The 24,453-nt window shown below is 41.9% G+C and overlaps 1 protein-coding gene across 5 annotated transcripts in view; it reads right to left on the reverse strand.

Moving 5' to 3' along the window:
- Window positions 1–24,453, reverse strand: part of ZZZ3 (zinc finger ZZ-type containing 3) — a 64,835-nt gene that overhangs the window by 25,202 nt on the left and 15,180 nt on the right. For all 5 annotated transcript variants that reach the window (XM_074265600.1, XM_074265602.1, XM_074265598.1 and 2 more), the window contains exons 2-3: window positions 17,792–17,905; window positions 8,821–10,355 (exon numbers count right to left, since the gene is read on the reverse strand). In XM_074265600.1, the coding sequence (XP_074121701.1) occupies window positions 8,821–10,304 (1,484 nt within the window). In that variant the 5' untranslated portion in view covers window positions 10,305–10,355; window positions 17,792–17,905. The remainder of the gene's footprint in view (window positions 1–8,820; window positions 10,356–17,791; window positions 17,906–24,453) is intronic.

Here is a 24,453-nt window from a genome sequence, read left to right on the forward strand (position 1 = left end):
CAACCATTCTGGAGAGCAATATGGAACCATGCCCAAAGGTCTATCGAACTGTGCCTCCCCTTTGATCCAGCAGTGTTTCTGTATCCCAAGGAGGTCTTAAAGGAAGGAAAGAGACCCACATGTGCAAAAATGTTTGTGGCAGCCCTTTTTATAGTGGCCAGAAACTGGAAACTGAGTGGATGCCCATCAATTGGAGAACAGCTGAATAAATTGTGCTATATGAATATTATGGAACATTATTGTTCTGTAAGAAATGATCAAGCAAGATGATTTTAGATGGGTCTGGCGAGACCTACAGGACCTGATGCTGAGTGAATAAAACCAGGAGATCATTGTTCACGGCAATAAGATTATGTGATGATCTGTGGTGATTCACGGGAAAGCTGTTGGAATACATGGGAGCCACCTGCCAGTGGCTGCTGGAGATCCCCCCCAGAATGGATCTCTTCTTGCGAGAGGCTGATACAGGGAGACTGAGAGGCAGTTTCTGTTCTCTGACCTCCCCACTGAGAGGTAGTTGCTTTGTCTGAGCTCTCTCCTCTTCCCTCTGCCTCCACTTTATTTCATTCCCAGTCCACAATGAACTAAGTCCTAAGGAACACCTTAACCATTCCCTGGTTTTTGCTTTTAAGTTTTTAAAATTGTTAAGGGGCAGGTCAATTCTCCGAGAGCCTCCACAGCTGTGGATCATAGCATCCGAAGGAGTTGCGGGGCAGCCTTTGCTGACACAGGTGTTGCGGACTGGGAATGAGATAAATTGGAGGCAGAGGGAAGAGGAGAGAGCTCAGACAAGGCAACGGCCTCTCAGTCAGAGAGGTCAGAGAACAACAACGGCCTCTCAGTCTCCTTGTACCAGCCTCTCACACGAGGAGATCCATTCTGGGGGGGATCTCCAGCAGCCACTGGCAGGTGGCTCCCATGTATTCCAACAACCAATTTTGCTGGACATGGCTCTCTTCAACAATGAGAAGATTCAGGCCAATGATCTTGTAATGGAGAGAGCCATCTACACTCAGAGGGGACTGTGGGAACTGAGTGGGAATCACAGCATGACACTCTCACCCTTTTTGTTGGTGTTTGCTTGAGCTCTCTTCCTTTCTTGACCTGGTTTTTCTTATGCAGCACAATAAATGTGGACATATGTTCAGAATTGCACGTTCAAGCTATACTGCTGCCCGGGGGAGGAGGGAGATGGCGAGGGAAGGAGAAAAATTTGGAACGCAAGGTTTTGCAAGGGTGAATTGTTGAAAACTCTTTGCAAGTATTTTGAAAAATAAAAAGCTATTATTATGAAAGAAAAAGTCAGTCCTGCCCCATGAGGTCTCCAGTGATCAGCCGTTAGCACAGGTCCAGACTGAATGCCATCCTCAAGGGGCCTGAAAACCTGGAAGGGACCCAACAGCCTCTGACACTAAGATATTAGGAAGTAGACTGGCTCCAAATCTCCCAGCAGGCCACCAAGCGGGCCAAAAGGGCTTCCTGATACTCACACAGCACACGCTCTCCCCAGTACTAGCAATGATTTCAGGAATAATTAATTGTGCCCCTAGTGTCACCCAGAGGCAAGGCCCCGAAAGCGGACCCACCCATGCAGAAGATACGTCTTGTCCCATCTTTATCATTCAGCATCTTCCTACATCTTCTCCTCCACTCTGACCCTTCTGTCTCCCAAAGGTCGAATCTCCTTCCCTCTGAGGCAAGGCCCTGACCTGGTGACTGCTCCCAGCTTTTGGGCTTGCAGTATGGCTGGGCTCCCCTTCAGGTTGCGCATCCCAGTGCCTGGGACACAGCAGGTATTTCATAAATGCGTTCTGACTCCTGACTGAATAGATGCAAGGCTGTTAAGGACATTGCCTGGGTGAAGGGCAGGTCAATTCTCTCTCCCAGAGCCTCCACAGTGGATCACAAACCTTGAAGGAGTTGCAAAGCAGCCTTCACCAACGCAGATGTTCCTCGTGGACTGGGAATGAAATAAACTGGAGGCAGAGGGAAGAGGGGCCTCTCAATGGGGAGGTCAGAGAACCGCACCTGCCTCTCAGCCTCCTTGTATCATCATCATCCTCTCACGTGGAAGAGAGCCATTCTCCAGCTCTGAGTTAGACCTCCAGCAGTCACTGGCTCCCACATCACAACACAAGGTGTCCTTCAAAAGGCAGCTAAGGAGGGGACTGAAAAAGCCTCCAGAGGAGGAAGCACTCAGGCAGGAAAGGGTCCTCAGGGCCTTTCTATCCCTCTCAGAGCCAAGGAGACCCTGGGACTGTTGGGAAGAACATGTGACTGGGGTGGAGGGTGGGGGGAAGGAGGGGGCACCAGGGACCCAAGACAGGAAGAGTTATTAGGGTCTCAACTGTGATGGTGGCAACGACAGAGAGGGAGGCTGCTGAGATAGACCAAAGTGATCCAGCTCTCCACCACCCCAATGTTCTTATCTACTTAAAGGAACTGACCCTGTATTTTCCCCAAGTACGAGGAATTCTAGGAAAAGGAAAGCCCCTTCGGGCTCCCTTCTCTCCCCTCCTGAATCCCACAGCCACATGGGTCAAGGAAGGACTCGGATGACCCTGCGCCTGTCCACTAGGACCCAGTTCCAGGAGCGACCGTGCCGGTTTACTGACCCGGCAAACGCTGCCGGGAGATAAGTGACGGCATGATCATCATCACGGGCTACCCAGCTCCTGCCAGGAGCCAGACACACCGCCCGGTGCTTTACAATCGCTACCCTATTTGATCCTCACATACCACTCAGAAGGAGCCGTTCTTGTGCCCAAATTACAGATGAGGAAACTGTCTTACTCAGGATATGTACGTGAGGCTACATCTGTGTCACCCGGCTGCCCTTACACAGAATCAGGCCATTCGTTGCTAGGACCAGAACTTTACACAAAGTCCAGAGTAACTGGGGTTCTTTGTGCAGGAGGCTTCCCTGCTTCCGGCTTCCCAGGTGACCGAGAAAGGAGAAAAGCTTCACAGCCCAGCACCAAGACGTGGGAAAGTTCCGATCCATTCCCCAAACCTTCCTTTGTCAGGAGCTCCTCTGGTCAAGGCCTCCCTGAGTGAAGAAGTGGACACCAGGAAGCAGGGACAGAGGGAAGCTGACCCTTGTGGGGGGTGCGGGAGGCAGGGTGACTGCCCGTCCTCCAGCACCCGGGCCAACAGTTCAGGAAGCGCTCTGTCCATGCAGGAAGCACCACCGGGTGGTTGGGAGTGAGGAGAGAGCCCGCTTTCCCCCCTCCACAACATCCCACTCCCTGTTTTCCTGGCACTCACTCTGTACGACGGGACCCAGGAGATGCTGCGTCAAGAGGAGGAGGGGCAGATGCCCTTTGGCAGCTCCCCAGGTGGGTTCACTCTGGGCAAGGCGCTGGGCTTTTGTTTACTCACACACTAAGCTGGCAACCTTCAGAGAAGAGGGAAGTAAACCGCAGAAACTGTCTGGACAAAAGGCTGGAACCCTCGAACAAGCTTCTGGCAAGGGCTTACTCACAATTGGGACACAGAGAAAAAAGGTCTCCCGCCAAAGACGGCCCTCGAGCCCTCAGCCAGGGCTAAGGGCCGAGGATGGGGTGGAGGGGCAGGGAGCAGCCGTGGCTCCGGATCGCCTGATCACGAGAGCTCGGCGAGGGCCTAAACCTGCCCGAGAACCGTGGGCCTGGAGAACAAAGCTGGACAGGGGACATGGTGGGGAAGCTCGGGAGGAGAAGGACGAGGAGCCAGAGCTGCCTCCACAGCCTCTCGGGGGAAGACCCACAGCCAAAAACCAAAAAGCAGCGCCATCTCCCTCTCCTCGTCACAACACCACACAATCCGCGCAGGAAAAGGACTCCGATAAACCATCGCAATTTTAAATTTCGTCCAAAATGCTTTTTCCCGAGGCGGGAAAGGATTTATCATTTTAGAGTTATTTCACTCAAAGCGAGCAGAAACATCTTGGAGTTCAATGCCTCACCGTCTGTCAACTCCTTGCTTCCCTGAGGGACACACTACCCACGACGTCAGCCCCCCGAAGCCGGCACCCCCCTAACTCCACGCTCCAAAAAGCTCTGTGGAGCCAAGGCCGGCTCTGGGCCCGCCAGTTCCCATACCAGCCCGTCCTCAGTCAGTTCACTTCAAGCTTGCCTCTACTCTAGTACGTCTTATTACAGAGCATGGAGCTGGAGGACTTCTCCAGGAGCCGGTGGCTGCAACCGGACACCTGAGAAAACATCCTGCGCAGAGGAAGACCACTCTGCTACCGCAGCAATCTCTTGCGATGGACAATCCATACTGGTTACAAGGGGTTCGTTTTTCTTTAGTTTCCTCTCCCCACCCACAATGGGGGGGAAATGGGGGAAGGAAGAAAAACAATTCCTAATCATTAAAAAATGTTTTAATTCCTTAAAAAATAACATGCTTTTATGGATTTCTATTGACTTATCAAAAATATCCAATTTTTTTTTTTTTAAACTACTTCTGAAACCTCCAAATTAACTTTTTGCTCTCAGTATCCAAAAGCAAATGGGGAAGAGGGAACTGGGGAGAGGGGAAAATTGCCTATTAAACAAACAAAAAAACCATAAAAGGTAAAACAAGTATCGAGTACTAGCTATTCTACCTCCACAAAATTGGGCTCTTCTCCATTCCTGCCACAACCGTCCAGCCCGAGCCTTCAGCTGGCAGCATCACTCACCCTTTCTGCCTCCCTCTCCCTCCCTCCAGTCCAGCTCGCACACCACCACCAGACTGATCACCCCAACACACAAGGACAATTTTAAGAGAGTCCAGGCTCCTCAGGCAAGTATTCAACCCCCGCCCCAGTTCATTTTTCCTCCTGGGGGGCCATACTATTGCTGTAACACCCCTCTTCTCATGCTCTGCCCCCAAGACTGGATGATCTCTCTCAATTCTAACGAACCGAGATTCACGTTAGAACCACCACTGCCTTTATACGTACTGATTTCATGTTATTGACTTGATGCCATTTTACAAATAAGGAAGCTGAGGCTTTCCCAGGGTCACAAAGCCCTGTCGTCTACCTACTGAACCCCTTGTTTTTAGGTCCAAAGAGGTACAAAACTGTGCACACCCTCTGATCCAGCGATCCCACCGCCAGGTCTGCCTGCATCGCACAGACAGCCCCAAAGAGGGAAAAGGGCACGTTTCCATACAAAAATATCCCCAGCCGCTCTTTTGTGGTGGCGAAGAACTGGAAACCAGAGGGATGCCCGTCCACGAGGGAATGGCTGAACAAGCTGCAGCAGATGATTCTGATGGAATAGTACTGGGCCATAAGAAGCGATCAGCCTGGAAAGACTTAACGAACCGATCCAAAGTGAAGTGACCAGAACCACCAGGCGCGCTAACAGCCACACGACACAAGGAAGAAGTGTGAGTGACTCGGCTCGGCTCAGCAATGCGGACATCGGAGCCGACCCCAAAGGAGCCAGGATGAAACGTGCTGTCCTCCTCCAGAGAAGGAGCTGAAACTGAACACAGATTGAAGGCGGTGAGTTTTCACTTTCTTTCAAGACTTTTTGTACAAAATGACCAACATGGAAATTATACAATTGCACATATATAACCCGTATCTGATTGCTTAGGGTCTCAAGAGGAGGAATTCAAAACTTTAAACAAAAGTGTTAAAAAAAGAAAAAAAAATTAAAAAAAAAAAAAAAATATATATATATATATATAAAATAAATAAAATCTTAAAAACCCTTGTCTTCCTTAAGCTACTTGTCATCCTCTGATGGCATAATGGGTTCAAACCGCCATTTGTACTCCCTGCTACGTGGGTGGACTAGACAAGTCATTAACCCCAAGGCTCAGTCTTCTCATCTGTAAAATGGCCCCTGCAGTGCTTTATAGCTCTTGATCTGTGGCTCCCTCCCCTTAAGAGCTGGGCTCTTTTCTAGACTGTTGACTATTGGTGTGAAACCAAGCATGATCTGAACAGCGGGAAGGATGATCTCACCGAGAAAACCAAGCAGCAAGACCACCTAGGGACCACCTAGGAGAGAGAAAACACTTGGGGTGATGTTCCCAAGTGTCCTTTTTACCTGTGCATTCACTAGTCATCCCCTCAACCATCACCCAGGCTCCTCCAGCTGCAAGCCTGGCACTTTGGCACCCTCCAGCACCCACTAGGTATGAATGAGACCAGTGACTTCCTGAAAGCTGGGGAAGACACAATATTCCCCATTTTACAGAGCAGTAAACTGAGGCAAGGACAGCAAACTAACTTGCCAAAACTGAAAGAGCTCAGGGAATTCAGAATGGGTTAAAAGAAATGGGAAAAAAAAAAAAAAAAAAAAATGAACAAAGGTCCACGAAGGGGAGAGCATCCAGGGAAGATCTGCCGGTGAGCCCTGGCCGTGCAGGGGCAAGGGACCTCTCTCACCCGTCAGCCGACCAACCAAGGGGGCCAGGGGATCTGCTCTACTGCAGCACAACAGGCTGGGTGTTCCTTTAAACTAGAAACCTTTTTCATAACCCTGAGGGCAGGTCTTTCATCCTGCATCCAGTACCATCTATCAAAGCTTTGTACAATCCTTGGTCCAAGAAAAGACTTTTTAAAGGCTCCCCAGAAGATCCAGAGCCTGGTGACCTAGCACCTTTAACAAGGTGCTCACAGAAGAAGCAAGGCCCTAGAGATGCCCAAAGAAAAGCATCTCAACACAAAATAATGGAACTAAAATGTTGTTTCCCCTCCTTCCGAGACCTTTTCATAGGAAAGTACTCACCCCTGCCTCTGGAAGAAAAAAACCCAGAACGACCGTCTCAGGCCAGAAACCAGCACAAAGCAGGGGGTCAAAGAATGAGCCCAGAAGTTGGAAGAAACCACCTTCCCCAGTAGCAGAGTTCACAGGGCGACCCCAATCAAGCAGGGCCCGATGTGCTAACCTAGGCACAGGAAAGGGGTAGGGGGTGGGGAAGGAAAGCAACAAACAATGCTACCCTGGCCAGGGATTTCTTGTCCCACTCGGTCTCTCCAGTCCCTTTCCGGAATGGCCGTCAGGATTGTCAAAGTGTGTGTAGATCCCCAAGCTCTTAGATTGCACTACCCACTCCCGCAGCGTTCTGTAGGAGGTGGCCACGGCCTGATGCTAAGGAGGGGCTTTGAATCCAAGGCTCCTGCCACTCCTGAGACCAAAGGGGGGTGAAGGGGCAAGTATTATGCACAAAAAGGCTACATCAGAATGGTCTGCCCCTCGGACATCAGTAACTTCTGCTCTGCAGTCTCCCAAAACACCTCCTGAGGCGAAGGGCCCAGCAAGAACAAAACTGGTTTTTTGGAGCTTCCATCACACCCAGATTATCTAAAGGACATAATCCCCCCCCCCCCTCCAGCCAAACTCAATGACTTCGGTTCACTCTCCATTAATTTTTCATTAAACAGAGTATAACTTTCTCAAATCTCCAAATTACATTTCTACATTTTCTCTTTCGGTAGGAACATCACCCCAAGTGTTTTCTCTCTCCTACCAGTACTAGGTAAGTGAGCATAATTATTAACCAAAATTTAACGGAAAGATCCCTTTTAAAAAGCAGGTAATTCACTAAGGTACTTATATATTAACTAAATTGGGGAAAAACTGACCATGCAAATTATTTAAAGAAAATAAATTTTGTCAAAAGGATATCAGTAAAAGCAGAAAATAATTTTATTCTCCTTTCATCTTGTGGAAATTTTAAAGGTCTACCTAAGAAATTTGGGACTATCTGACAATGACTAGTCCAATTACGATCTTAATATAAAACCTTCACATTTTGGAATAATAGCAATAATGTTAAAAAATGAGGCCCTAATTAACCTCACACAGAAAAATAACGCTGGAAATACTACGAAGATGAGGTCAATAAAAACACCAGTGCTGGAATACCCCATAAGCACTGGCTTGTTGCGTCTGACAAGATGGATGTGAAGTTAGATATAAGAAGGATTATTTAATCTGGCATACTGATCATCCCAGCAAAGATTCTAAGCTTGACCTGGGAATCCTCTTGGTCAAAAGAATTTAAAAAGCGCACCTGCAAAAGTTTTATTGTGATGCAACAAATATTAACTCCAGAAGCTAGAACGGACAAATTCTGTCACCCTAAAGAGAATTTGTACATTTTGCCTCATACTGAGGGGAAAATTATCTATGACAACTTGTGGAGGCCAAAATTCTATCCAGCCCATGATTACATCATCCATTTTACACAAAGAACTCCAGATCATCTGCCCAGATGCCTAAAATTTATGGAAACTTGGGAGCTTAAATATGCAGAATCCTTATTTAAAAGGCCAGCAGGTGGCGTTCTGATAGGTTGGAAAGGCAAATAAAATTAGACTCTTATGAAAATTGTGAGCACTTCTCAAAATACTAAGATGTGTATTTTACAAAGCTGTAATCGCATTAACAATGAAAACCACAGTTATCAAGAAAGTGTCATTTAAAAGAGAAGAGATTATGCGAAAACTGTTGAGAAGTTATACCGGAAATTAAGAGAGGCTTTCTACAATAGTCTGTTGCTGCAGGCCACAGAGCCTGCTAACCTTTCTAGAGAAAGTCAGTCAGGCAAAAACAATTATGTGGCCACTTGAATAACTGAAGGAAGATCAGTGGTTTTTTAATGGGTTTAAGCGTCTTATCTTCAGACACAAACATACCAGGGCTGGAACATTCTTTCCTCCTTCAGAGCCCCATTACATACCAGCCCGCATGCTACAGGGATGCAGGGGAGTGGCGGGATCACTAAGATAAGGCTCTGGGCCTAGCTCTAGGAAGCTCTCTAGCCTAGGTGGAAGTGGGAGATGACAAAGCAAGCAGAATTCACGGTTACCATGGTTACACATACTCTTTGTTGTGTTTCAATGCCACATGATCTGACTCAAAGTAATACACGTCAGGTTCGTCCTCGTCCTCCTCTGGGGCTCGCGGGGCAGCACTCTCTTTGGCGGGCGCCACATACCCAGGAGGGAGGCTGGCCTCCGGGGGTGGCGATGCAGGGTCACAGTTCGTCCCCTTTCCGCTCTGCGGTGGTTCCTCAGAGGCCGCGGGAAAACCACTGACGTTAACACCAAGAGAGAGATTCTTTTCTGCCGGACTAAGGCGGTTCTCCTCCATTTGTCCATTTTCTCTACAAGGAGAGTTATTTTTGGTGGGACTCCCTTTGCTTGGGGCAGCCCTCCGAGGTGACGTGCGCAACGTGTAGCGGTGCTCTTGGGGTTCGGACAAAGAGGTCATCGGGGTGGAGAGACAGTCTGAGACAGAAGCAGGGGCGGACTCCGCTGCGGGGGGAACCGGAGCAGGACTGGCCCCGCCAGGGCTGCTGGTGTTCTCATGACCCGGCTGCGCACGGGAGGCGCTGTCTCCTACCACATCTACCTCCTCCTCAGAATCCCTTACTGACGGCTGAATTTCAAGCAAGGGTGCCGGCGCCGGCTCGGGAGGCAGCTCCTCCGCGGGCTCCTCACGCAGACGGGCAGCTCCTAGCCTGTGGTCCTCCAACTTGACCTGCACTTGTGAATTTGTGCAAGGCACATTATGGTCTACGAGACTCTCTTCTTTCCTACTCTCAAGCAAATAGGAGGAATGGGCATCTGAATCCCCATTTTCAGCTACCGACTGTTCCTGCAGCATACAGGAAGCAGGACTGTTCTGTTTGGGGTTGCCGTCAAGCTGACAGTCATCACAGTGGAGAACAGCAGAGTCCCTGTCATCAACCCCATTAAAAGCTCGATAGCCTGCGATTTCTGCAATGGCAGCGGAGCTCGGGGACTCTTCCCCACTGGCATTCACCTTTTTAATTTCCCTTTTCTCACAATCATCCAGTAGAAGGCATCGACAAGCTCGTTTAGCCCCTTGGGAATCAGCACCATTGTCCACTGCGGAGCGACTCCGCTCTGGCGAGCTCTCCTTGTCGGCTTTCGTAGGGGACTCTTCCTCCGAGCTGCTCAGGGCCTCTGAGCGGAGGCAGCGCTTCAAACGCCTGAAGATGGGGGAGGCCGCATCGCTGGGCCTCCTCTCACAGTTTTCTGGAGCGTGTTTCTCAGCATTATCCTTTTCTGAAGAAGAAAGTCCTCTTTTCCTCGGGCTCACCCACAGCTCTCGAGTACCCGGCTGCCTCACATCAGCGGCCCGTCCGCTGTTAGCCCCCTTCTGAGTTTGCACAGACTCTGGTCTCTTCTTTGGTGATCTGGAGCGGACTTGACAATGGGGAGATCCTTCTTCAGGGTGAGCAATGCTACGATTCCTTAAAGTTCTACCACAAAAAGTTTCATCCAAGCCGTTTAACCCCACTGTAGATCTTGTGACACGAGTAGATCGAGAAGCAGCCATACTATGGCAAATCCCTAAATTACGGTCATCATGATCCACTCATTGGGAAACCTTCAAAAATGTAAACAAAATAATGAGAAACAGGTCATAGTTAATATATCCACAGAGATTATATTTAAAGTTTAAACTTGTTAAATGGAAGTTCAACTAACATTAAATTATCAGGTTACATTAGAAAAAAAAAAATCACAAAGAAATCACTCATTAAGTAGATCTACAAAGGCAATGAGTTGATAGTGTTCTCCAAAAGTGGAGGGGGGGGGGGGGGAAGTAGTGATAAAATTAGACATTATTCCAGACTCATTTTACCATCATTTACAATAAATTACAATCATCATTCTTCTAAAATGTTCTAAATCCATTTTCATCTGTCCTTATAATAATCCTGTCAGAGAGGGATTCTTGCACTTTTCAATTCTCCCTTATTAAAAATGAGTTACAAGTCAAATCCCATTACAACGAACTCCCCTGCAGCATCTAAAAAAACTTCTTTCCTATTCCAGTGGAATTGTGTTGCAGTTCGGTGGTTAGAAATCACATTCCTGGTCTGCAGTGGTTAGAAGCAAAATTGCAAGTTCCATCTCTGCAAACCGGACAGATAATTAGCAAGTAAAGACAAAAGTCTCTGAAGCCGACAGTCATCTGATTTCAAGATGCAATAAAGCGCCCACTATCTGTCCTCTGAATTTCTAAAGTTCCTGAATCTTTGAGGCTGCCACTGTGTTCTCGTTTGGGCCAGTATTGGATAGGAGGAGCAGCAGCATCAGGAAAAGCCAGTTCCTGGAAGATCCATCTCAGACCACTGCTCTGTACGACTGCACAACTCGCTTAGGGAGGGACATCTCCCTTTCTTCTGTATGATCTTTCTGTGGGGCACTGAAGGTGGAAAGCTTTCCACCCCTCACTAGAAGACAGAAAGAGGGAGAGACTTCTGTCTCTTTTTTTCCTACAAACTTTCCAAGTACTCTCAAGTAACTTTAAACCACTGAAAATCAGAACTGTATCCATACACCCCCTTCCTCCCCCCAAGACCAAACTAACTGCAGAAAACCCAAGTACCAATCAATACATAGTAAGCACTTCCAACATGCCAGATACTGTGCAAAGTGCTGGAACCATGTTGTTATAAGCTGCCAATGGGAACCCTGTTAGGACACAGAGAAAAGCCCTGAAAAAGACATGCACACAAAATTTGTAAACTTTTCGGTGTGAAATATGGTATAGATTTTTTCACTAAAGTTTGGTTTGGAGAATGTTAAAAGCCCCCACAGAAGTACTATTGGAATTACAGTCACAGCAGTTACTCCCCGACACATACTGTAGTACCTTTTTTATTTTTAATTTGAATTCCACTGTTAACAGATCCTTAGTGCACTGTTATCTTAAGCATGACATGCAAAGATATTCCATGTAGTATCCTTTATTGCTATTTATTATAATGGGATCCAACCTGTAATTCCTTTTTGTTTAATTTTTGGACCAGTAACATCAAAATTATGATAAATTTCAATTTCATGAAAAAAGAAATGATGGTAAACTGGAAATTTCAAAGAAGGGGGGGATGAAGGAAAGGGAAAAAAAATTCAAAATGACACATTTTCTTCATAAGGCCATGTATAAGACTCTTTAACCTAAAGATAATAGATGTTAGAAAATATTAAAAGCAAAAAGATACAAAGTAAATATAACATTAAACTTAAGCTTCAATTATAAAACCAAAGACAAATATTCACAAATAACACTGACAATGCTACTACGTTGGCTATAATTCTACAAATTCATAGAAAAGTATCTAGTTATCGTATAATATTTTTAAACTAATGTTAATACATGTTAACTATCCAAATAATCCTATCCTTCAAATTACAGATATCAACAAATGGCTGCCTTGCCAACCATCTGAACTAGAAAGAAATTCTATGTTTACACTGCCTCAAAGATACAGTATTTCAGATAAGAAAATATGATCATTATTATTCCAAACACAGAGGGTAAGTTTCTATCCCTAATTCCAGATTCTCAAAAATCTGATTGTTCTCTACCATAAATTCTACTATACTCTGAGGTAAGCATTTTTATTTCTCTACCAATCCAGATTCAAGAGCATGTTTAAATATTTGATAAAATAATTTCTATGTAACATCTCTTTTTGGTCATTATTTACTAACTAACACTCAAAGACAAAAAAAAAAAAAAAAAAAGATTTTACACTAAATACTATCTTCTAAATGCTTAAAAGCATTTCTATTCTCAAAATTCTGTGACAGATTGTGCTACAAATAAAAACAACATCTCATCATTCTGTCTGGTACAGTCAACACAATGCATTCTGCTCTGTATTCTCTTGCCTCATTACAAAGCTCACAACTTTAAATCTGGATTTTCTCCTAATTTCATACGAAAATCACATATTTATTGGCATTAGCAAAAAAGATTACAATAAAGTTGGAATCTGACAAGCTAAGAAAACTTAAAATGAATGTGCCCATCAAGGCCAGAAGAGGTTTCCATTAAATGCATATGCTAATCATATGTAAATTACATACAAAATAACTAAAAGCTTTTTTTTTTTTTAAAGCTAACAAGCTCCCTCTTATTCTTTCATTTTCATTCTCTAGAGTCTCACCAAAAAAAAAAAAAAAAGTGGATAAGGAACATAAGGTTACGGTTATGGTGTCAAAGACTAAGTTCAAACACCTCAGACCCAAGGTGTAAGATTCATCCTCAACCACTAAGAACTGCTATATAATGACTGCCGAGTCCAACAGACTGGGCAGGTAGCTCCCTAATGTCCACTGGGTAGAACAGTTGGGGTGACTTGGGTGACTGAAGGAATTACAGAGAAATATCAGGCATTAAGGAACATCATTGGCTAAGCTCAAACGAGTTTAACTGGCAACATTTCAGCCCAACTTCCAAGAATTAGGAAGGAGCACTGTGGCAGACGGCTCTCCATGCTCCCACAGGAAGATCTCACTATGGAACCAGAAACACTGCACAGCACTAGGCCACTGAGGACCATTAACTGGCAAAGGAAGCAAGGACGACATCCAATATGGAACCAGATTCAGACTAAAGCTCTTTATTGATAAGACATAAACAGAGACAATTCCCCAAATTTCCAGCTTGCTGCGGAACATAGAGTTAGTCTGTAAAAGCTGGGCTGGCCCTCAGCCATCTGAAACTGTTTCTTACTTTGTTATTTTTAATTGTTCAATACCTCTCCGTAAAGGTGTATTCTATTTTTGCTTTTCTCTGACGTAAAAACAAAGTTCCAAAACTTCCAGGAAGTATATTCCTCACTATCTCCATCTGTTTCTAATTCCAACTCCCCCTATGATTGACACTCTAGCCCAGAAGGTAAATTCCCAAATAAAAATTGGAAACAGGTTGATTATAGCTCTCATAACCAGTACCAAGATCATCATCAGATGGAAGCAGGAAGAACATGGTAAAAATTTGTCAAAATAGGGAACTGTTGCCCAAAATCAAACTGCAAGGCAAATTAAAAAAAAAAAAAAAAAAAAAAAGTCTTACATAGACAGTGCTCTTGGTATAAACTTTGAAGCAGGCTATGAAAGCTCAAGAAACAGATGGTGAGTAAAAACTAAAAGACAACACTTAGATGTTTTACCTCCAACTCCAAGATCACTCAAAGTGATACTGATTATTAATTGCGATTTGGGAGGAAGCTTATACATGCTGAATTGTATCAAGTGAACAACAGTTAGTGATGCAGTTTAGGAAACCTGCTTTCATACTTGTGAAGACAGAAAAGTGGAAAAGAAGAAGGATCTGGAGAAGGGTTCCAAGATTGGTTACCAATAAAATGCAAAGGTTTAGTCCATTTTTCCACTAGAAAAACAAATTCAAAAAAACCTGGAGAACATGTAGATCTCTTGCACCATTCTTTAAAGAAGAAATTACTCAGGCTGAACCATGTGATCACCTACTACATTATCTGTAAGGAATAACTGAAAAGTTATTTTTAAGTGTCCACCTCTGCAATACAACAGTGAATTCCATCTATCAACAAGTACGAGCACTTGGTTTTATTTCAAGGATCACTCCCATGCTCTCAACTAAAGATCAAAAGCAGAATATAGTAGCCCCCGCAATGGATTTGGCTAGGGCTTCAGAAGCTCCCTATTATCAGGAGAAGAAATAATTCCTAAAAATTAACTCGTCATTTATACTACATCTTTAATAGTCAAAGTGTTAAACAATCAAAATAATCATAAACTTACATTTCTACAACCAAATTGTCATTTTCTGAGAAGCCATATATGCTAATAGGACGTTCTTTAGTCATTCAAAAGGTGTAGATACCATCTGAGGCCTTCTACAAAATGGCATATCGATAACTTACTGGTGCAACCAAAGAGTTATCACTTGAGAAAAAATCATTTCTTTTTAGAAAAATTTCTATGCTATGCTGAAGGATTTGGATCCATAACAGAATAAAATTCAGGCTTTGGTGATTGAAACTTTCCATTTCAGCCAAAAGGCAATTAGAACCTCCCAAATTCTCTGATTTAAAAAAAGGAAATCAATTTTGAAACATGTCAACTAATGCCCTTGCTAAGAGGTAAGAGAAAACTGTCCACAAGACAATCTCTTCAGAAAATTTCCCAAAGTATACATATGATTTCAAAGATAAAATCACTTATAAATGACTATTAGTATCAAGAATGCTAAATGCAGATTATACCATCATTTATTCAGAAATCACTAATCCCTAAACAAAGCTAGACACGTAAGATCAGCTTTCTATGTGAATCTGAAGTCCTTTTCCGTCAAATAATCACTATTCCAAGATAAAAATGTACCAGGGCACTCGGGTCACTTAGCGGCAATTAACAGCTACTCTGAGATCCAAATGTACTTTCTTCCTAGAAACTGCCATGAGCAACAATTTTTTAATATCTTGAAATGAGGACTGTCCATCACAAGATAAACATGAACAGGGAAATCCAATTAGGCAGGGTCAGAACTGAATATAACGCAACAGAGAAAGAGTATCCTCAAATGCATTGATGGATGCTCCAGAACCATGGTTAGAGTCCAAAGACTTGGACTTAAGCCCTAATTTGGTCATTAATAAATGTGACTTTTAACTGCTAGGCCTCTTGTTTTACCCCGTAAAAAGAGGGCTATGATCTCTTCCTGTTCTAGAAGGATAATCCTGTGGCACTCCCTTAAGAGATTACAGTGGCAAAAGGGCTAAACTCCTTGGCTTGTAGCTTCTAGCATTTTTATCACTTTCAAATTTACAGATGACCCGAAGCTGGGAAGGAGAGTGAAGAAGCCAAGTGATGGAAGCTTAAATCCTTAATCACGATAACCTCTGGGCTAAATTTGACAAGATAAAATTTAATACAGCTAAACATAAAAGTATTGACTTTCAAAACCAACTGCACATACCCAGAAAGACATGGGATGTTTGGGAGGGGGCTGCAAATTACAAAGCTGCTTATAAAACTCCCTGAGAGTCAACAGCATGAGTATCTGGCCAAGTCTCGTAATTTTGCTGATGAAAAACTTGCACCAAAGGAGGTCAATAAGTGTTGAATGATTTACAGTTTTAACAACTGCCTAAGATTAGGTTGATTTCCCGAAGTCAATCCCTACGTGACAGAGATGAGAGCTGGTCTGGGATCATGCTGTTGCCAAGGATGGCATTCCATCTATACCAACCCTATGTCAAGAGTATGATATGGTATATAATACAATGCAGTATCAAGATGCAGAAAAAAATATATTGCCCCAGAGCCTGGACAGGAGAGACTCTTGCTGCAGCCTCCCCCCAACTGAACCACATCCCTAGTAACCAGGGTGGAGTTAGGGAGACATGGTTTGGAATTAGCCCATTGGACACTTCCTAGCTAAGTAACTCTGAACAAGTCATTTAAACTGTCTGCCTCAGTTTTCTCAGGTACGAAACAGAGATAATAGCAGCACCCGTCTCTCAGGGTTGTTGCAAAGATGGGCTTATCTGTTGGTAAAAGTGCTGAGCACAGTTCTGGCACATAGTAGACTCTACATAAATGTTTCTTCCTTTCCCTTTCCTTGCTTCCCATCACAAGATGAAGCATCCAAAATCAATGCATAAAAGAAAAGGGTAAGAAACAGGAACATTAAGCCCAGAAAAAAAGACAACATGGCCATGAGCATAGCATTAAATACTAGAAGAGCAAGAATGTCTGCGCAAAAATGAAATTAAGACTCCATCTTCTTAGCTTTAGCAGACACAAGGTAAAGGAAGGCAGATCTGTAGTCAACACAGAGAGAACTATGCTCACAACTAGAGCATTCAAAAGCCCTACCTCCACAGTCCACCTCCAACTCCAAGGCCAGGTCAGACACCAGGCTCATTTCATATACCTTAGCCTCTCAGTCCCCTTGCAAAAATGTACACCTGCAAGGTCATCACAGCTTCAAGGCAAGATCTCCATCAAGAACGTTGTCTACAGTTCACTTTCAAGACAAACAAATTAACAAGACATGCTAATATCAGAGAAAATTTTAAAACTTTCTCAAGTCTGCCAAAGCACAAATTGTTAGGGACAATCCAGGAGCCTTACTTAATAAACAAGTGTTTTACTTTACCAGTATTGCCTCTAAGGTAAGAAAGAAAGACAGAAAGATTTTCAAAAAATATAAGAATTGAGAGGTTTATTTTTCCTGCATTATTTAACCACAAATGTCAAATAATGGGGAGGAATAAAGGGAAATCTTTCCAAAAAAACTGGGTTGATCAGAGTTGAAATTTATGATTTTTTGGGGCTGTCAATCATTTCAGAGGTAGAATTCTAATATGTGACCCTAAAGGAGAGAAAAATCAATAGTCGACCATGAGACCTTGGGGATACATCTAGAATTAAAGTTATTATTTTTAAAAGTTGGTCAAGAGAATTACCACTTCCCTTATTACACAGAAAAGTGAATACTGCTTGAGTTCGAAGAGTTGGTTCATTTTAAGCCTAGAGCTCAAAACGCATACCTGATAAACCAATGCGCTGCTATTAGAGCTAAGGAAAAAGGAATTAAGACTCAAGACTTGCCTCATAAAACTGCCCTAAAGCCACCTAGAAATTCTCACCAAGAAAAGTCTAAGGCAGGTTAACTGTCTAGCTATAAAAACTATAAAGGTATTTAAGCTAATATTTGGGGAAAAAATAAAATAAAAGATCCAAATTCGTGGGCAGGGCTAAAGCAGAAGAGATGTTATTCCATTTCACAGATGGAGAAGAAAGGATTCAGTATTTTCCAGTGTGTCTCACTGTGCTGTGAGAGACCAAACAACCACAGGAGAACCTTAAGTCTTCATCCTAGCATGTAATTCTAGAACTTAATGACCCTGCCTCGTTTCAACAATGTTGAAATGACCTCCATGGATATATTCATTACACACAGTCTATCTTATAAAAATTCTCAATTAACATTTCTACTAATGAAGCCCAGAAAGTATTAAAAGTTTTTCTTACCTTTGGACAAGTGCTTCACTTAGAACATGATTCCCAGACTTCTGGATTTATCTGTACCATCATTGTTAATGTCCACGTTATCATATTGAAATTTCAGATTCTTATTTATGATTTCTGTGAAGAAAAATCACAATAAAATTACTCATTACTAAAATGACTAAAAAATGTCATTTTGCAATGATATATGGAGAAAATAATCACGGTGCTTAACATTTACACAGTACAGTATCTGACAAAATTTACAAATAAGATTTTTTTTGCAGCTGCCTACAAAATAGGTATTGTCTTCCTATTGGGGCTGAATGGAAATAAAGTGAATTTTTAAAGTACTAAAAGACTTCTCATTATAAACACGCAGCCATAAATTTTTGTAACTCAATGAAATGTGGGGGAGAAAATACCTTTTAAAAATATTTTTAATTTGAAACACAAGGTTTTGCAAAGGTGAATGCTGAAAACTACCTATGCAAATATTTTGAAAATAGGAAGCTAAAAAAATATATTTTCATATAAATTATAAACATACACACACACAAATTCCAAACTCTCCTTTCTGACCTCTAATAGAGTCTTTAATACATGGCAATAAACTGCCATGTGCCAACTGTGCCTAGGGGTGAGAATAAACCAAGCCCCTGCACTCAGGAAGGTTTCAGTCTGTTGGGGAGACAATGTGCAAACAATAACACAAACAAGATCTACATGGGCTAAACCAGGGAAACTCAGAGGGAAGGCATGGAACGGAAAGGCCTCCTGCCTATAATGAGTTTAAATCATAGTGAGATTTGAAGAAGTCAGAAGGCAGAGGTGAAGAGAAAGAACCCTATAAAGAATTATGAGTAAAATAATTTACACTTTATGCAAGAAATCTTTTTTTTTTATTAATTTTATAATTATAACATTTTTGACAGTATATATGCATAGGTAATTTTTTACACCATTATCCCTTGTACACCCTTCTGTTCCGAGTTTTTACCCTCCTTCCCTCCACCCCCTCCCCTAGATGGCAGGTATTCCCATACATATTAAATATGTTATAGTATATCTTAGGTACAATATATATGTGCAGAACCGAATTTTGTTGTTGTTGTTGCTGCAAAGGAAGAACTGGATTCGGAAGGTAAAAATAACCTGGGGAGAAAAACAAAAAATGCGCACAGCTTACACTCATTTCCCAGTGTTCCTTTTCTGGGTGTAGCTGATTCTGTCCATCATTGATCAACTGGAATTGGATTAGCTCTTCTCTATGTTGAAGAAATCCACTTCCATCAGAATACATCCTCGTACAGTATCATTGTTGAAGTGTATAATGATCCCCTAGTTCTGCTCATTTCATTCAGCATCGATTGATGTAAGTCTCTCCAGGCCTCTCTATATGCATCCTGTTGGTCATTTCTTACAGAACAATAATATTCCATAACATTCATATACCATAATTTATTCATTCATTCTCCAATTGATGGGCATCCATTCATTTTCCAGTTTCTAGCCACTACAAAAAGGGCTATGCAAGAAATCTTATGAACCTATACTAGCTTTTCAAAAGTTTATTAAAAACGGACTGTGTAGATAGATGCTTTGGATGATGTATAGAGAGAAACAGGGCTAACTACTAACACATAGTCACTTGAAGGTTATCTTTTTTAAGTTCTATGGAGAAGAGCATTAGGCACAATGCATAATGACAATGCCAGGAAAACCTGGGTTCAAGTCCAGTTTCTGGATCAAATGAGTATGACTTGCCCTGAGTTACAAGAGCTCTCAATACCCTAGTTTAGCCTCCAAAATCATAAACTGCAAAAGAAATATGGCATTTACTTAACATGAAATTACAAAACTAGATCCTACCTTCTCACGCTCACCTCAACCTCTAGAATAGAAAACCACTGATTTTCATATTTCTTTTAAAGTACAGAAAGATGACTTTATAAAACATTAATGAATTTCTAAGTGATTTTGTCTTTCCCAATGGAATATATCTTCAAAATTATTTACAGAGAATGGCAAGGAACTGGAAATTGAGTGCATTCCCATCATATGGGGAATGGCTGAATATCTGATGGTGTATGAATGTAAAGGAATATTATTGTTCCATAAGAAATGATTAGCAGGCCTATTTCAGAAAGGCCTGGAGACACACATACAAATTGATGCTAAGTGAAGTGAATAGAAGCAAGAGAACATTGTACACAGCAACAAGATTTTATGATGATCAATTGTGATGAAGTCGGTTCTTTTCAAGAATGAGGTGATTCAAGGCAATTCCAATAGACTTATGATGGAGAAATGCATCCGCATCCAGAAAGAAGACTGTGGGGAACAATTATGGATCACAACATAGTATTTTCACTTTTTTTGGTGGTGGTAGTGTTTGTTTGCTTCTATGTTTTTTATTTCCCCTTTTGATCTGATATTTCTTGTACATCATAACGAATTTGGAAATATATTTAAAAGAATTGCACAGGTTTAACTTTTAGTGGATTGCTTGATGTCTGGGTGAGGAGTAAGAGGAGGATGAGGGGGAAAAATTGGAACATGAGGTTTTGCAAAGGTGAATTTTGAAAACTATCTTTCATGTATTTGGGGGAAAAACTACTGAAAAAAATTTTGAATAATTTACAAGATAAATGGAGAAGTTGCTTTACAGTTTGAAATATACTTGAATACATAGAATGAGATCTTCAAGATAATCTATTCCAAACTATTCATTTTTAATTGAGGCAATTGAGGTTCAAAAAAAGTTGACTCATCCAGGGTCACTTGGGTAAGAAAAGGAGAGCTGGGAGGTCAAAGCTTGGCCTTCTAATATAGCACAATGCTCTTAGTGGATTAACTCAATTTTACCTTTCCTCTACTCATTAAGAGGTCAAGTAAAATGACTGCATATCAACGAGCTAAGATTCACATGTAAAAAATACTAGGAACATAAAAGTCATGCAACTATATCCAAATCTCACACAACAAATCCTCAATCTTAGACATTTTTTCACCTTATTAACCAATCTAATTTTTATTGGTAGAGATGAGAGTGGGAAGTGGAGTTTATTTTATACTTGCTTTGGGAACATCCAATAGAACATCAGCTCCTTTCAAGCAGATACTGTTCCATTTTTATCCGTATGTCCCCAGAACTAATTGACTTGGGAGAAGTCTCCCTGGAGAATTACTGATTTTCCCAGTCTTTCCATACAAACAAATGGAATTAAAACTATTCAGTAACCACTAATTAAAAGCCAGTGATATTTGTTTCAAACCCAACTGTTCTGTCCACATTACTCATGACCCCATTTTGGATTTCCTTGGCAAAGATACTGAAATGGTTTGCTATTTTCTTCTATAGCTCCTTTTATGGATTAAAAAAAACAGAGGCAAACAGGGTAAAGTGACTTGTCCAGGATCACACAATTAATAAGTGTCTGAGGCCACATGTCAACCAAGGTCATCCTGATTGCAGCTGTGGCACTCTACTGCACTCAGCTACACTCTTAACCCTATACAGAGTCTAAGATTTCATGTATTTAGAGTTTAAAACAACAACAACCACCTTGAAGCTTACTTCTAAATTTAGGTATTTTTGAGTCCCTTTTATTAAGTTCCCATAGTTCCTAGAATTAGCAGGGAATCTGAACCAGCTCAAACTTTACTAATCCTCCACTGTGTTCCAGAATTCATTTATTATGCATTTCCAACATAAGCATGCATTCCAAATGCTACATACACACATTCCAGAGCAGGTCCAAAAAAATGTTAATATTGTTAACATTTCACTTCAGTCTTAAAAAAAAAAAAAGTTACCTATACTTAATGAATCCTTACAAATGACTTTTCTAGAAACATCCCCAAAAAGCAAGCCATCCAAATCCCATTCCTCATAGCTTCCTTGTTTGTTCCTTCCCACAGAGCTCTGCTTGTTTCCATGGACTAATAAAATTCACTTGGTATTCAAACATTCCTAAAGCCAATCCAAGAACCATTCTTCCCCGCAAAGAATTACTTTTCTTAATACAGTGTTTCTAACACTGGTACTTCTGTGCTAGACTCTAAGAGCTAGATTTGTGTTAGCATGATACATAAAAGACCAGTATAACTGTCTCCAAGAAAGTCAGGCAATAGAATAAAAATAGTTACAAGTAAGGCAAAAAAGTATTTATAGAGAAATAAAACTATGAAAATTATTTCTAAGAGTTGTCACATGAAACTTGAATATTTAACAACTACCACAGTACCTGTAACAACTGAAGAGTTTAAAGGAAAATTGCATAATTATAAAGAATCTTTAAGACTCAAAGTCCTATTTTTTAAAAAATCTGTATCAATGTTTAAGTAGCAATAACAACACCAAGTCCAGTATGGAAACAGGCATCTTAACTAGGAAATATTCAAAGGAGAAAAGAAAATGTTGAATTTTGCTTTTAAGAACCTAACTACAACCAGCTACAAAGAGCTTCTCTGAGACCCTCACAACGCTCGCTAAGAAACAAATACACAATATAACTCTTGAAAAACATTGCTGAATTTGGAGTTTGAATTTGGGTTTGAATTCTAGTTTTGTAGCTTATTAGGGAAACAGGCCTGGGAGTCAGAGGAGGATTGGAGTTCAAATGTGGGTCTCAAATACATACTAACAGTGTGGTCTTGGGTTAAGTCACTGCATTTTATTTACCTCAGTTTCCTCATCTGTAAAATGAACAAGGAAAGAAAATGGCAAATCACTGCCGTATTTCCTCCAAGAAAACCTCCAATGGGGTCACAAAGAGTCAGACACAGCTGAACCACAATGGCCTCAGTGGGAAAAGATTGTCCCACTCCATTCCATCTGCTGCCATGGCTCACTCACTGCCTCCCTAACCAATGTCCTTTCCCCAATGGAAGGAAGGAGCCTGACCTCTTAAAGAACCTCCACCTCGGAGTTGTGAAAGAATCCAGCCATTCTGGAGAGCAATTTGGAACTATGCCCAAAAAGTTGTCAAACTGTGCATACCCTTTGACCCAGCATTGCTGTTATTGGGATTATATCCCAAAGAAATACTAAAGAGTGGAAAGGGACCTGTATGTGCCAAAATGTTTGTGGCAGCCCTTTTCGTTGTAGCTAGAAACTGGAAGATGAATGGATGTCCATCAGTTGGAGAATGGTTGGGTAAAATATGGTATATGAAGGTTATGGAATATTATTGCTCTGTAAGAAATGACCAGCAGGAGGAATACAGAGAGGCCTGGAGAGACTTACATCAACTGATGCTGAGTGAAATGAGCAGAATCAGGAGATCACTGTACACTTCAACAACAATACTGTATGAGGATGTATTCTGATGGAAGTGGAAATCTTCAACATAGAGAAGATCCAACTCGCTTCCAGCTGATCAATGATGGACAGAAATAACTACACCCAGAGAAGGAACACTGGGAAGTGAATGTAAATTGTTAGCACTAATATCTGTCTGCCCAGGTTACTTATACCTTCGGAAGCTAATAATTAATGTGCAACAAGAAAAAGGTATTTACACACATATATTGTATCTAGGTTATATTGTAACACATGTAAAATGTATGGGATTACCTGCCATGGGGGGGGGGGGGAGGGAGTGAAGGGAGGGAGGGGATAGTTTGGAAAAATGAATAAAAAAAAAAAAAAAAAAAAAGAACCTCCACCTCTTCATGTCTTCCTCCCCTCCCTTTTTTTCCTGCTTCCCTTTGTAGGCTATATAGATATGGAATGTTCCCATTAAATCCCAAGCTCCTTAAGGGGAGCAATTGTTCCTGCCATTTTGTCACCAGCGTTTAACTCAGCGCCTGGCATACAGGACCTTAATGTCTATTGACTGACTGATCCTTCATATTCCAACCTTGCTTTAAAAAAAAATCAATAAGGATAATAATAGCTGGCGTTCGTAAAGCCCCTCCAATACGCCAGGCACTGTGGCATTTGCTTTACAAACATTATCTGATCCTCACTACCACCCTGGGAACCCGAGGCAAGCAAAAATTAAGTAACTTGTCCAAGATTACAGAACTACTAAGTGTGGGGGACTGATTCCAGGCCCAGAGCTTTGGGCAAAGTGATGGCCACTATCTGCTCCCAAAAAAGCAATGGCAGATGAATGTAACAAAATATTATTGTTTATTAAAAAATGATGAGCAGGGGCATTTCAGAAAAGCCTGCAAAGACTTACATGAACTGATAACTAAGTGAAGTGAGCAGAAGCAGGAGAATATCATACACAGTAACTGCAAGATTATGTGATGATCAACTGTCAAAGACTTAGCTGTTCTCAGCAACAGTGATCCAAAACAATTTCAATAGACTCTGGATGGAAAATGCCATCTACATCCAGAGAGAAATTTATGGAGAGTGAATGTGAATCAAAACATACTATTTTTACTTTTTTTAATTTGCTTTTTCTCTCTTGTGGTTTTTCCATTTTATTCTGATTTTGCTTTCCTAACATGACTTATATGGAAATATGTTTCAAATAGTTGTTCATGTCTAATTTATACCGGATTGTTTGCTGTCTTGGGGGAGGGGAGAAAGAAGGAAGAGAGGGAGAAAAAAAAAATTGGGGAACTTAAAATCTTACAAAAATAATGTTGAAAACTATCTTTACATGTCATTAGAAAAATAAAATATTGAGAGGAAAAAAAAGAGCTGCACATTTTTAACTTCT

Source organism: Sminthopsis crassicaudata, chromosome 4, assembly GCF_048593235.1.
Source record: "Sminthopsis crassicaudata isolate SCR6 chromosome 4, ASM4859323v1, whole genome shotgun sequence".
Taxonomy (NCBI): domain Eukaryota; kingdom Metazoa; phylum Chordata; class Mammalia; order Dasyuromorphia; family Dasyuridae; genus Sminthopsis; species Sminthopsis crassicaudata.